The following is a 14,724-nucleotide window of genomic DNA, read 5'->3' as shown; positions in this document are numbered from 1 at the left end:
TTATCCTTATGGCAGTATGCAGGGTATTTTTCTGGGATAGTACGTTTTCTGCTTCATAGTAAGCATTACAGTGTACTCTGAAGCTAACATGATTGTTAAAGGTGCTGCAGAAATGAATCACCAATGTCATCATCTCATTACATGGGTGATGCTCAGGCTCTATTATTGTGATAAAGAGTATTTGTGTGGGAAAAATACAATGACATCTTATTGAAAAGGAATCCTTGGGCAAAGCTTTAATGAAAATAAAAAATTAAATTGAAATTTAAAAAAAATAAATTAGAAATAAAATCCTGTAAAGAAACCCATCAGTCGTGACACACAGCACACAGAGACTCTGGTCTGTATTGTCAGGAAATACAGGTTTACATGCAGCACATCAGTGTCCAGTTTCTCTACTGAGCATCTTCATGTAGCATCCAAAGACGGCAGTACAAATACTTTATAACAAATTTAGTTAAGTCATGCTTCCAGGTTTTCACATAGATTCTGGGATGAATTTCCTTTGGGATCCTCAAAACTCTGTCAAACTGTCAAAGTTTTTCAAAAATCAAAATCAAAATCTACCAACGATCATCCGTATTCCATTGAAACATGTGATGCTCTGTTGAAGGTTTCAGTCCATTAGTTGGAAATAAAACTCACCAAAAGGATCAATGCATGAGACGATCTTTCACTTTTTTTAAGACTGGAGTGCCGCCTTTTGGGAGAAACAAACACATCAATCAAACTTGAAAGAATGTGTGAATGTGAGCATCGTCAGGTCTATTCTGTCATGAAAATGTAAATAAATTGCACCATAATGTTTCTGAATCATAGTCCACTCCATCCTACTGAATAGGAAATATTTGCAGTTGCATGTCCCGCTGTTATTAACAGCAATTGTGCTTCCAACAAATCCTCATCTGTGTTATCCCTTAACATCCCCCACTCTCTCTCTGTTTCTGGTTTGTCAGAGGAAGTCTTTTGACAGCGCTTCTCCAAAGTTGGGTGCAGCCATGAGAATAGCGATGGTACAGATAATGTTGAAAACACTGAATCCCACCAGACACAGGCGATCGATGACAGCTGCAGCAAACTGCCACTGCTCTGCCAGACTGAGCTGCCGGTCCTGCTCCTTAACACGGTCCACTAAAAACTGCACCTCCGACAGGAGAGCCTGCAGCTGGTTGTCCACTGCCACAGATCGGATCACACTGCTGTGGGTGTGTATAGATCTCCCTGCTCCAGCCCCGGCCTCTAGGCCACAGGGTCCAGAGGATGTGGCTAATGGGTCAGGGTCTGGGGACAGGGGAGTTTCCTGTGGGGGGCTCCCAAACTTAGAAGATTGGATGTGGTGATGGATAGGTGTATCTCCAGCTGTTCCTGCTGCTGCTCCCTCTCCTTCCCCTCCACCTAGTCCACTGTTAACCCTCCCGTGACTTGTGGTTCTATTCCTCTGAACTGGCTCCAGCTCTGCAGTGGTCTGGAAGGTCTGGAAGCCCATGTAGAGCAGATGGCCGTTGGGCTGTGGATGCGGATTGGGGCTGGGGTCTCTGTTGATGGGATTGGGGAGGATGACAGCCTGAGGATTGAGCCGGTGGGGCGGTGGGTGTGACAGAGGGTGGTTGAGCTGAGCCAGGCTGGCCTGCAGGGAGTTGAGCCCCTGGGGGTGGATGGAGGGCGCTGGCGTTGGGATGGTGGTGGTGGTATGGGTGGTGGTAGGAGAGGACATGGTCTTGCTCTGAGAGTCTACCTGGCAGCTGGAAAGAGGCGGCTCCGCTCCCTCTCCTGGACGCTTCATCCGCAGGAACCAAGGAACCCACTGCAGCAGAACCAGGTTCACCTGAAACACACAAAGACACAAATACTGACAAACACACGTCAGATGAGCACGAAGGATTCTTTATTGGCCTTCAACATTTTGCTCATCAGGTTCAACCACATCTAGTATCGTGCCACATTAAACCACTAGCTTTAAATCTTCTAGGTAGAGCATTTAATCCCATTTTAAATTTGGATAAACATGTCTCTAAGCTTGTTTAGTCTTGTCAGGGGTACTGCAAAGATTTGGTTTTACAGACACTGAAAATCTCATACAAGCCTTTATTTCATCACATCTTCACATTATTGCAATGCCCTTTTCATCTGCCTTGATCAAATGCCCTTAGGCTATAAAACTCTTACAGCTGTTTTTGCTTCTCTACACTGGCTGTCTGTTCATTTTAGAATTGATTTAATACTTTCACTCTTAACTTTCAAAGCATTGCATGACCAGCCACCTTGCTGTATTAATGAATTATTATGAGCCTTCACATAATCTGAGATCCTCAAGCAATGGCCTCTTGGCCATCCAAGAGTCCAAACAAATTTACACGTTACTTTTATATTTACTTATGTTTATTTTTAAGCCCTATATTTGAACTGCACTATTTTATGCCTTAGATTATCATTTTTCTTTTACTTGTTTGATTTCCCCTTTTATATATACAAATGTTATGAGCATTGTTCAAGGAACCTGAGACCAAAGATTTTCATTGCCAATAGAGTGCGACAGGAATGTGTCCTAAAACCTGAAAATGAATTAGCATTTTAGCACCTCCGGTTCCCTCATCTCGAAGTCAATGTTTTTTTTTAATGAGTTTTTAGTTAGATGCCTGAAATAAGGTCTGCGGTTAACACAAGCTTAAGTGATTTTAACGTTTTGTTCTACCACATAAAAAACGTCAGCAAATATCCCACTCGTGAATTTTGAAGTCTTTATGTGTCTTAAAAAACAGCTAACAAGTGGCTAAATGAGACTATACTAAAAATCATCACGCCGACTCATCCGCCTTTACAGCCTCGTTGTTTATACTCACGCTTAAGCGACCGTAGGGCAGTTAGTTTATAGCCTAACGTTAGCTTTTTACTTCTAGTGATTGCATTCACACTTCAAAACTCACAAAAGTGGTGTTCATTTGTGAAGATTATCTTGCTGAACAAACCATGTAAGTATCATAAACGCTTGTTTGCCACAGAGCTTATTTTCAGCAATAATCCAAAACCCAATAGAAAAATCCCATTGGCTTTTTGTCGAGGGAACCATGCAGGGCGATGCTAACTTCCTGGCTGGCCTACAAAAATACGTCATCCCTGGAGCACTATGACTGCTTTGCTGGAATTGAAAAATGACAAATAAAGTGCCCTCTTTTTAATCCCACTTTTATCATAAAGCTTACCATGATTTTATTTCATTTGGCTCCTTATTTTATCCATTTTATGTGGATGTTTTGGAGTTTTGTTGTAAAGTATTTGAAACAAATGTTTTTATATATTGTTTAGAAAAGTGCTCCATGAATACATTTTATTATTATATTATAATTATTAAAACTCACCCAACGTGGCATGTTTCCGCTGTTGGGGTTGTGGTGATGGAACTGAAGGACGATGACTGTGGCCACTACTGACATCCCGACAATCACCATGGTGCTGGCAAAGTACTGACCTGACACAGACAGGAGGGGAGCATGTTTCACTCATTAGGGTGCTATGAACAATGTCAGTCCCCCTCCCCAAGAAACACCAAAACCCACAAACAGATGCACACGTGTGCTTTCACAGAGAGAAACTGACCTATCAGGGGTACAGAATCTGAAGTGGCGGGCATAATCTCTGCAACCATCAGCATGAAGACGGTCAGAGAGAGCAGAACCGTGATGCCTGGAGGCAGAGACAGGACACCGGGGAGTAGCGGATTTAAAAGGAAAAGAAGAGAGAATCCTTAGTGGAACAGTATATTTGGTATGGCGCACTTGACTTCTCGGCACAATCATCAGTCTCTCTGACACCCCTAGGAAAACTCATTCGATTTTTGTCTATCTCATCTTCCCTCTCGCCTTGTCTTTTCTCTGTCTCTCCTTCCCTCCATCTAAGCCCCCCTGACACACTACAAAAGCTCTGCATAGCTTATTGAAAGTTTTCCAGTAATGTTGACAGACAGAGATTAATAGTAGAAACACTAAAAGAGTGAAAGGCTTTCACAAGGAGGAATATGTAGCAAGAAATATATATATATATGTTGATTTCCATATTTTCTCAACCGTTCTTATTGTAACACCATCCCTCACCCCTGTTCTTCTCCACCCTCCTCTTGTTATTCCTCACCCAGGCTGATCTTCTCCCCCGAGTTGGCGGGGAGCAGGAAGACCACCAGGGTCATGCAGGAGAGGAGTACGCAGGGGATGAGGAGGTTGAGAGCGTAAAACAAGGTCCTCCTTCGTAAGGTCACCACAAAGGTAATATCGGGGTAGGGCTCTGCACAGCAGTCGTAGAAAACTTCGTGACGACCTCCAGGGACCTCTGAGGGGGCAGAGATGGGAGCAAAGACGGCATTACAATGCAGAAAACACCAGTGAGGCAAAGAAAAGTCTGACATAGGACCGGCATCATAAAAAGATGCTATTGAGCTGAAGTAGATTATAGAGGGATGGTTTTATGAAAATCAAGGATGCAGGGTGGCAGAATATGTTGTTTGTATACCACTAAATTCTTCAAAATGTTCATTAAGCATACCTCAACTTCTACTAAAATCTATGTAATTTAAGCACTGTTACTAAGCAGCACTGTTTGTCTCCCAGGGCCTTGGCAGCCTGTCTTCTTACCCACTAGGTCCCACTCTCCGTTGGTCATGTACCCTGACACATCTGCCTCCTTCATCTGTATGTCCAGCAGCCAGCCATCAAAGGTCCAGGAGCCAAACTTCAGTTCACAGCGCTGGATGTCAAACGGGAACCATCGCACGTCCACGTTACAGGTGCTGACGAATATTCCTTGAGAGAAAAGCAGGAAAAGTGAAAGAGAGAAAATATAAAAATAAAATAAAATCGTCCCAAGATGTACTAGGAGCAAAAGAACCTTGATAAAAAATGTTGTTTGGTGCAGCCATCTGGATGTGAAGATTAGATTTTAGGATTAATTTGCTGCAGCATGAGTACGTGTGCAGAATGACGGGAGACTGTAGTTTGATTTTGAGGACGAGATGCTGATTAATAAAAACTTACCTGGAGGCAGATACTCACAGAAGCCGCTGGAGTTCACCAGCACATTGGTCTTAAAGGTGGCATCAAACTTGTCATGAGCACTGGAGGAGAGTAACACAGGGATGAGATAGTTTAGAGATCAGCAGCAGCACTGTGTGTGTGTGTGTGTGTGTGAGTGCGTGTGTTTATATGCCACACATACCTGTTGTAAAGCAATATGTCAGGTGTCCAGACCTGGCCGGGAGAGAAACGGAGGTTCTTAACTCCAGGATACTCTGACTGGTTCCACTGGAGGTAGTGGTCGTACCACTGCTGGGAGACACAAGCACAACAATGCTTTTACATATGAACGTAAATATGAAGACACACATAAATATACAACAAACACACTGCCATTCTGATTTTCCATGTTGTTATTTTACTATTGTAATTTCAGTTTACTCGAACATCTTTTGCATGTCTGTCCGTCCCTCCTCTGTTGCCCCTCCTGCTCTTTTGGGGGAGTTTTTTCTTACTCAAATCAAGGGTTTAAGGACAGGTGTTGTATGCTGCACAGACTGTAAAGTGATTTTGAGCTACATAAATAAGACTGACTTGATGAAGAAATATGCACTCAAGTCCAAATCCATTATCATGACACTGAAAGCCAAACTGGAATGGAACTGTGTAGCTGATCCCGCAAGTGATGGGTGTGCATACCTACACATGGGTGTTCACTACATAGATCAATGTCACGTCATTAATTAAATCGTTCATTATGCTCACCATCTGTAGCCAGGCATTCGTGGTGAGGATCTGGTTCTTTTCATCCTTGCATAACAGAAAACATAGAGTAGCTGATTTAATGTCTGTTTTGCAATTTAGTTTTGGCAATAATGCAACTTTAACATTCATACCAATCAAGGTTATGTGAATTAAATTGAGGGAGAGTGATCCCTCTTTAATGTGTTAAAATGCACTCCTAAGTTCAACTCAAGCTATTATAAGACTTCAGCAGTGTGAAGAATTAAGTGGATATCTTCAGTCTTTAGTATAAAATTCAATCTTTGTGTTACTATCCCTCAACAAGGAAACACTGTCCATGGAAACACGCTAACATTACTTCAAGTTTGGGAGGTATCCATTTGATTTGACTGATTCAGACTGATCAAACTTCTTATTAGCCTCAGCTGAACTTTATAATGCATTTTCACGTTGGAATTGCATTAGGAGGAGATATATTAAGAGTATATTTCTTGTTTGAATGGATTGTATGTGTGTATAAATGTGTTTATGGTGCATTTGTGCCATGCGTACCACATCCATGACCTGCATTAGCGTGAAGGAGAACTGAACAGTGAGACTCTGGGAGTCGTTGGCCACCGGTCTCTCCATAGGGTTGTAGTCCTTCAGCAGCTCCCTGAGCAGAAACCGCTGGTGAGGACCCTGCAGTGATACTGAGTTCAATTGAGGGGAGAGGATGGGATGGAAAAAAATGGGAGAGTTGAATCCAGAGAGAAAAAGTGACAGTTACAAAGTGAAAGCTGTGTCAGGGAAGACAAGCAGAAAGCACTGAAGAGAGAGCGAAAGCAGAAAAACGGTGTGATTACAAAGACTGTTGGATAGTTTGGGAGAAAGTGGTGTAGAAATGGAAGACCAGGTGAATGAAAGAAAAAGAGAGGGAGAGAAGACATGCTCCAATGGAGGTAAAACAGAGGGTGGACTTTTCAAGATAAAGGAAAATGTTTAAAGATGGAGATGTAGACGGAGATATAGAGTAGAGTAGAGATTACACGGGACAAGAGAACACGGAATGAAAATGTGTGAGAGAAAGAGAGGAGAGAAAGCAGGAAAAATCCTGTTCCTCCTAATCAATTGCGTCTCTGATTGATCACCAGCAGACAGTCTGAGTCTTTCCCACCGCTGTAAAAATGTCAGTTTCATTTCATGCAGGAAATAGTGAGGCCATTAAACACTGAAACACCCCAGACGGACACACACAGCAGCACTCACGACGATGAGAGCAGGGAACTATGTCTCTTTCCTCGCCCTATAACTCCACCAATTCACTTTTGATTCATTCTCAACAAGGCAATCGCTTTGATAAAGAGGGAGCTATCATTGGTGGCTATAAGAGGCACACTGAATAAGTTTTATTTTTTGTTTTTTTTAAATAATAGGGCCTACACTTTAAACAGCTCCACAGTGCCTCTTCTGCAGGAAACCAGCACATACCACTTTATTTAGTGTTAAATGGTCTGAGATTAATGCACTTGCTGCATTATGTCAAATCTATATTCATTTACTGGACCTTAATTAATATCAATATGACTCCACAGATGGTACGCCTATAATTCAGATTAATAGTCCCCAGTGTCCATAATGTCCAGACATATTAAATTAACCATCATAATCACCCTTCTGTTTCTCTCAGCATGTCTATCTATCTATCTATCTACAGTGTCTATCAATCTAAATGTGTCTCGTGGATTACATCGGATTATTTCATCATTACAACTCAACACCTTACAACTGACTCACATGACAAAATGGGACAAAATGTGCAATAATAGGACATTATATGTGCAATATCATGGACATAATCATGACCATTCTGTATTACTGTAACCATGCAAATCTACACTTACTTATACTTTATTTGCACCCTATTGTTTTTTTGCATTTTTTATTTTTATATTTGCACTCTTTTGTACTTTGTATTGTAACTGCTGCACAGCAATTTCCCTCGGGATAAATAAAGTTTATCTTATCTATCTATCTATCTATCTATCTATCTATCTATCCATCTATCTATCTATCTATCTATATATCTATATATCTATCCATCTATCTATCTAACTATCTATCTATCTATCTATCTATCACAGCATTGTTTCATCTAAAAAAAAATGCACAGCTCAGCTCTGTAATCTGCAGTAAAGATGATTGCATTTCATACTGTGGCTCTCTCATTACAAAAATAAATCCATTATTTTCTGTCTGGCTGCACCCCAGCAGACTCTCTCCCAGTGCTGAAATGAGCTGCTGAGTGCACAGTTATTAGGAACAGAGTGCTCGCTGACACTAGGCATGCAAGAGCACATATACAGTATACACAGCACATGCAGAAACACACACACACACACTTGTTCGAGCACAGTAAAGCACCAATGAAAGTCACTCACCTTGGAGCAGAGTTACAAGTATCAACAGCCAAAGAGCCACAGCCTGCCACATACTGCATTCCTCTGTATGAACAGAGAAAGAGTGGAGGAAGAGGGAGAAATAGAGAGAGAGAGGATGAGGGAGAATGAAGAAAGGGGAGAGTGAGATAGAGAGCGGGGTCTGAAGAGGAAGAAAGATTGTAGAAAAACAAGTGGAGAGAGTGTGATACCGGCAGTGGCGGAGAAGGGAGAGGAGTGGAAAGGGAGGGGGAGCAGAGTGAGTGAGAGATGCAGTGAAAGGAATACTCCTCTGAAGAGGGAGATGCTGTGTGTCGGAATCAGTCAGATACTGAGAGCTGGGCATACACCAACTAGCAACTCACATTCACCCTTCATGCTTCTCTTATCAATTCCTGCAGACTTTCTGATATGCACATATCTGTCATCACATCAGTCATCTTCTGTTTCACCGTGCACATACTCACTGATTTTCACCCCTGGGGTTGGATCTCAAGGGGGGCTTTGCATTTTTGAGAGAGTCTATGGATCCAGTTCATGGGATTATATTGCAGCAGTAATCCAAGTGTTGTCTTTAACGCAAAGCTTGGGAAGGAAATAAAAGGAGCAAAATAACAAACACACTAGTTGCCTACAAGGAAACATTTCAAATCAGTCAAACAACAGTTTTAAATTACTGTATCACAGTCTGTCTTTTTCTAACACCCCCTTTTTCCAGCAATATTCAAAAGCTGTTTTGCTTCTTTACTGCAACTGGTAGAATCTGGCATCAGTATTCACAGAGTAATGGTGACACCCACTGGATATGATAGCAAAGTGCAAAACTTTAGCTTGCCAGATATAATCAGTGGTCTCCTAAAAGCTCACTATATTATAAATACATTTATTGTGAGTCAAAGTTCGACAAACATCCCTTGACTTGTTTTTACCAAAGAGGAGGAAGACACTTCATCACATGATCAGAATTCAACTGAATAGACCCTCTCTCTCTCTCTCTCTGGTTTTATTATGGGCTTATGAGCATATTTCTCCTCCCCTATAATAAATATGTGATGCCCACAAATTTAAGGACAGCCGACTGATTTTAATGACTTTTTTAAAGTATAACTTTTTTTTTTTTTAAAAAACATATAAACATACAGAATATATTGTGTATAAGCGCACTAGATAGCCAGGTCTCTACCTCAGTATAACAACAATTTAGTGCCACTCACATCCAATTATGACTTTGAAAATGGCTTGAAAGACATTTTCCCTTGACAACACTTGACAAATTCCTTGATATTTACATTAAACGGAAGCTCAACAGAATATAAAACAAAATTGAGCAAGACATTTTCTAAATACAGGCTGAGTGACCACAACCTGACCGTTGAGACAGATCGACACAGACATATCTGGTAACCCAGAGAAAATTGATAACAGTCTAAATAAACTCAAATCTAATGGGGACAGAGGACTTCAGAGTTTAGGCCTAAACCATTTACTTTACTAAAATGGCTGATTCTGTTATATTTTCAAGATTTATTTGTATTTGAGCCTTTTTGTCATATAAACTGTATTTACTGCCCCCTCCTATACTGTATTTATTATATTTCCTTATCTATTTTAGATATTTATTATGTTGCTGTTTTATTGGTGTTTTCTTTAATCTTGCACTATTTGTTTTGTACTTTGTAAACCTTTGTTTTTCAAAAGTGTTATACAAATAAATAATTTATAATAGGCCTGTGAGAGAAAACTGACAACATGTAAACCCTGAATTGAACTATTAGGTCGAGCCAAAGAAGAAAATTTGAATCTCAGTATACAGAGAAGAGAAACCTGCTCGAGCGACAAAAATGTGTAATTTTGGTTGCAACACATTGATTCAAGAGTTTTATTTGCGATTACAGTCCATTCAGTTCAGGTGTACTGTGTGTCAATAATGGTATGGAGGTGAGGTGTGGGGTATTTGTGTCCCTCTTTAATGACCTTTGCCACCAGTCTTATTGTAGCTTATCATTGCAGCAGTATCACTGTGAAAGTTGAAAACTAAGAGCATGTTTATCTCTGTAAAGATATCCAACAGGAAAGTTTTAAGCTTTGTAAAGCATCAATAATATTCTGTAACACTCATTTAGTGAGTTCTTTTGTAGAATATCTATTAAATCAAAATGTGCTTTAATCTCTTTGAAGCCTTGACTCAAATGCCTTCTTTCTTCCTCATATCTCTCACAATGCAATATGACATGCTCCACCGTTTCCTCTTGTCCACAATAATCACATTTACCTGTGTCATGTTTACCTATTTTAAATAGTGTGCTGTTTAGTCCAGTGTGTCCAAATCTAAGTCTTGATATGATCAACTCAAAATGTTACAGTAAAGCATCATGGATAGGACACATCTTTCATCGTCTCTTCTGCACTATATTCACTTTTTTAATAGTCGTGTATCACAGCTGTTACTCTGCACTATATTCAGTTTTAACAGTTGTCTTCATCTCCTTGTATTTTTATATCTGGTATATTTTTTGTACTTTGCACTACTAACTTTTTTACTGCCTTTTTACTAACATGTTTTGCACTATGGAACTGTGATGCTGGAAACTTGAATTTCCCTCGGGATCAATAAAGTTACTATCTATCTATCTATCTATCTATCTATCTCAAAATGTTACAGTAAAGCATCATGGATAGGACACATCTGACATCGTCTCTTCTGCACTATATTCACTTTTTTTAATAGTAGTGAATCACAGTTGTTACCCTGCACTATATTAGGTTTTAACAGTTTTCTTCATCTCCCTGTATTTTTATGTTTGGTATATTTTTTCGTACTTTGCACTACTAACTTTTTCACTGCCTTTTTACTAACATGTTTTGCACTATGGAACTGTGATGCTGGAAACTTGGATTTCCCTCAGGATCAATAAAGTTACTATCTATCTATCTATCTATCCACCTACCTATCTATCTATCTATCTATCTAACTCAAAATGTTACAGTAAAGCATCATGGATAGGACACATCTGACATCGTCTCTTCTGCACTATATTCACTTTTTTTAATAGTCGTGTATCACTGTTGTTACCCTGCACTATATTCAGTTTTAACAGTTTTCTTCATCTCCTTGTATTTTTATATTTGGTATATATTTTTTTGTACTTTGCACTACTAACTTTTTTACTGCCTTTTTACTAACATGTTTCTCACTATGGAACTGTGATGCTGAAAACTGTAATTTCCCTCGGGATCAATAAAGTTACTATCTATCTATCTATCTATCTATCTATCTATCTATCTATCTATCTAACTCAAACTGTGTCAGTAAAGCATCATGGATAGGACACATCTGATATAAAATATTTGAACCTTGCCAATGCTGCTACGTCATCCACACGCGCCTCGCAGCCGTGTGTCGGGTCGTAAGCAATACGCGTCACCTCTCCGCGCAGCAGCTCTTTGATTGTGTCCATGGTTATCACCGCATTAAAACACTGACCACCAACAAGAGCCCCAACAAGAGGCGACAACACAGCGAGTTCAGGTAACCGACTAAAGCCCCTGAGGTTGTTTAAAGTGTGTTAATGGCTTGGCTGAAGAGTGGTTTGCGTCAGCAGATAACGGATTGGCTGGGCTGCAGGCGGTAGTGTGGAAATGGTGCAGTGCCAGTGCGGTGCTACTGCTGCCAGTCACAAGCTAGCAGGCTAGCGTTAGCTGGAGGAGGGACGATGCTAACACAGACCGCTAACATGGCTTTACCGTGACACATTTAGACATTTAGACGTCTTAAAACACGCGTGTCTCGTTGGTTTTGAATCACATTTAAGCAACACGTCTCACCTGTAGCTGTTCCAAGTTAACGCTTTATGTTCATTCAAAGAACACGTAGAACAAAGAAGAGATAACAGCGAGGGCTTTTGAGTTTCATCTGTTGCCCTGGGTTTCATCCGTTCCATCCGTTGCCCTGGGTTTCATCCGTTGCCCTGGGTTTCATCCGTTGCCCTGGGTTTCATCCGTTCCATCCGTTGCCCTGGGTTTCATCCGTTCCATCCGTTGCCCTGGGTTTCATCCGTTCCATCCGTTGCCCTGGGTTTCGTTATCCGTTGCCCTGGGTGATTAACCCTCCTATCTAGATGCTAACTTGTATGAAGAAGAGTAGGTTAACCTCAGAAGAAATCCTCAGTGTTTGTTTTTGTATAGTAGTTTTTTCATCATAGCAGAGTATGTGTCCTCCACATTAAGTTTATACACAAATGTGAAACAGTGTAGACTGTTTATATATATATATATATATGTATATATATATATATATATATCAACCCTCCTAAAATAGTCGTACCCTTTTTTGAAATGGAAAACAGGAGTGTGTCCATCTCTTTTAGCATCACATAAACCCAGAGATAAATATATCCAGAGCGTCAAATAGCTAGATGCTAACTTGTATGAGGAAAGGGGAGGTTAATCTCACAATAAATGATCAGTGAATGTGTTTTGTTTTTGTATAGTAGTTTTTCATCACAGCAGAGTTTGTCCTCCACATTAAGTTTGCGATGATACACAAATGTGAAACTATGTAGACTGTTTATATATATATATCTATATATCTATATATAGATATATAGATATATAGATATATATCATGACGCTACGTGTTAGCTGATGCATCTTGTTTTTTGCACTATCCCCTTTGCTGCTGTACACTGCAAATTCCCTCACTGCGGGACTAATAAAGGAATATCTTATCTTATCTTATCTTAATGCAGCTTGGTACATTTATACTGGAAATGGCAGATTTGATCTAACACCTATACTGAGTTTGGCGCATTTTACTGAAACATAAATGGTGGGAAATCACTTCCAGGACACTGATGAAGTAAGGTTTGGCTGTGATGTGAGTGTTTTACTAAATCCATGTGTGAAAAGGGGCTATATTGTTCCCTATAGGCACACCATGTGTCTTGTTTTTGAGAGTGACCTTCACCTTATAGTACTTTTACTTTTTCTTTTTTTTGTTCATCCCATCACAATCCTGTAACAAGATATCAACGTTTTACTGTGATATTTGTATCTCCCCCAAAATGACATCACTATCAGTCTCCATCATTCTCTCAACCTCTGTTTTATTTTTAATGTGAGAATCTGATCTGAGCATGTGATGTCTGTCTCCTCTGCCTCAGTGTACTGTGTATACAGCATGCTTTCAAGAGAGGGTGTCCTTGCAGCTCCACAGTACCAACACATTGATTGTTTTTGAGGTGGACTGCAGAGACACTATACGTTTATTACTTTGTTTTGGTCATGTATAGACACTTCTGCCCATCTGTATGTGTCTGTGCATCAGTCTCTCTGCCCTCGTTGCGCCTCTGCTGGTCACGTGGCCAACAATGGAAACCTAACTTAGAGTGGGAGAAATGAAATCGAAACTTAACTCGAGTCTGTTTCCCTTTCCTTAGCACGGACCATGCGCTGTATAATCCTCTCAATTTCGTGGTGCAATAGTTAGCAACGTGTTTTTACAGCATTTATAAGCGAGGGGCATCTCTGGTGTTTTCATTGTGGAAGCTACAGAATAAAGGACCTGGCTCATCTCAAGCGGAAGACTCTGCGTTTGAAACCTGTTTTTCCCGTTTCCCAGAGTGCATCTTTAACAATCTACAAACGTGTTTACTCTGTGACTCGTGATTTGTAAGTTGCTATCTCGGTGAAAGTCCTTTCATCATTTGGAGGCTACAGGAGCAGCAACGTTGAAACCTCCCACCTTTTTTTCCTCTCTGCTTCTACTTTGATTTTGACCTACTGTAGGTGAGATTCACAATACTCTGTGAGCCCACTGGGCCTGAAATGTGGTGTGTTGCATGCACAAGTGAAGATGTGTGCGCTGGATTCAGAGCGTGTACCAGGTTTAAAGCTTCAGTAGGCAGAACGTTTTTGGTTTTTTTGCATCATTGGGCAAAAGTGTTCTGAGAGAAAACTAGACTTCTGCACCTCCTGATGGCTCTGATTTCAGGCTTTAAAAAAATCTAGCCTGTGACAGGAGACTTTGACCAATCACAATCTCATTTCAGAGAGAGAGCGTTCCCATTGAGCGTTCCTATTGGCTGTGCTCCAACTTATCTCAACATTGGCTACCGGGTTACAAACTTTCTCATTTTACAGCTAAACAGTACACTACAAGATGATTCTGAAAACATTTGAGGAGAGAAATAGGCATTACAGTAACAGAATATTGATTCATATTTGTTCAGCGCTGCCTAGTTTGACCGTTCGATCGGAGTTTGCGAGTGATTGACAGCTGCTCAGAGACGGCAGGCTGCAGCTCGGCTCCGATTGGTTGTTTTCCTCCGGTCTGTGAAATCTTGCAGATGCCATTAGGAGCACCGAAGGACACGGAGGCAAGTGATTTTTTTTTTAGATTACCTGTCTCATGCACTACGGTCATGATATAGTGACTGTTTTATAAAAATAACTTTTTTAAATCATATTTGCTCCATTTCTACCCACTGCAGCTTTAACCTTTCTGCACTGATAACTTGACAATGGACACAGAGGTGTCAGTGATGGAGAGGAAGAGGTCACTT

General features: G+C 40.6%; 2 protein-coding genes across 12 annotated transcripts in view; one reads left to right on the top strand and one right to left on the bottom strand.

Annotated features, from left to right (window-relative positions):
• Positions 1 to 210: 210 nt before the first annotated feature.
• Positions 211 to 12,141, bottom strand: LOC119496863 (neuronal acetylcholine receptor subunit alpha-7-like). 7 transcript variants are annotated; one of them, XM_037784501.1, is made up of 12 exons: positions 11,987 to 12,141; positions 8,629 to 8,746; positions 8,165 to 8,324; positions 6,297 to 6,436; positions 5,766 to 5,810; positions 5,203 to 5,312; positions 5,022 to 5,101; positions 4,623 to 4,790; positions 4,126 to 4,320; positions 3,595 to 3,681; positions 3,357 to 3,466; positions 211 to 1,825 (listed from the first exon to the last, which is right to left on the bottom strand). In XM_037784501.1, exons 3-12 carry the CDS (start codon positions 8,214 to 8,216, stop codon positions 953 to 955), a joined length of 1,860 nt encoding a protein of 619 aa, XP_037640429.1. In that variant the 5' UTR covers positions 8,217 to 8,324; positions 8,629 to 8,746; positions 11,987 to 12,141; the 3' UTR covers positions 211 to 952. The 7 variants fall into 7 exon arrangements, with proteins under 7 accessions (XP_037640429.1, XP_037640430.1, XP_037640431.1 ...); XM_037784502.1 differs by having other exon boundaries at positions 8,165 to 8,227; XM_037784503.1 differs by lacking the exon at positions 8,629 to 8,746 and having other exon boundaries at positions 8,165 to 8,227; positions 11,987 to 12,117.
• The window catches only part of adar (adenosine deaminase RNA specific), a 20,394-nt gene continuing 17,204 nt past the window's right edge, over positions 11,535 to 14,724 (top strand). For 3 of the 5 annotated variants that reach the window (XM_037784496.1, XM_037784497.1, XM_037784492.1), the window contains exon 1: positions 11,535 to 11,690. The gene's annotated coding sequence lies outside the window, so the exon portion shown is untranslated. Of the gene's footprint in view, positions 11,691 to 13,299; positions 13,949 to 14,724 lie in introns of those variants that run through there. The other 2 variants (XM_037784494.1, XM_037784493.1) reach the window with 2 other exon arrangements.

This window comes from Sebastes umbrosus, chromosome 11, assembly GCF_015220745.1.
Source record: "Sebastes umbrosus isolate fSebUmb1 chromosome 11, fSebUmb1.pri, whole genome shotgun sequence".
Classification (NCBI taxonomy): domain Eukaryota; kingdom Metazoa; phylum Chordata; class Actinopteri; order Perciformes; family Sebastidae; genus Sebastes; species Sebastes umbrosus.
The sequence above is the reverse complement of the archived record's forward strand: the minus strand, read 5'-3'. Positions and strand labels throughout refer to the sequence as shown.

Excerpts from the sequence above, each read along its gene's own strand:
- LOC119496863 (XM_037784498.1), bottom strand. The coding sequence starts at position 8,507 with ATGCCCAGCTCTCAGTATCTGACTGATTCCGACACACAGCATCTCCCT. Across the intron at positions 5,811-6,296 it reads TAATGCAGGTCATGGATGTG|GATGAAAAGAACCAGATCCT; the intron begins GTACGCATGGCA and ends CTGTTATGCAAG. Across the intron at positions 5,313-5,765 it reads CGAATGCCTGGCTACAGATG|CAGTGGTACGACCACTACCT; the intron begins GTGAGCATAATG and ends TGTGTCTCCCAG.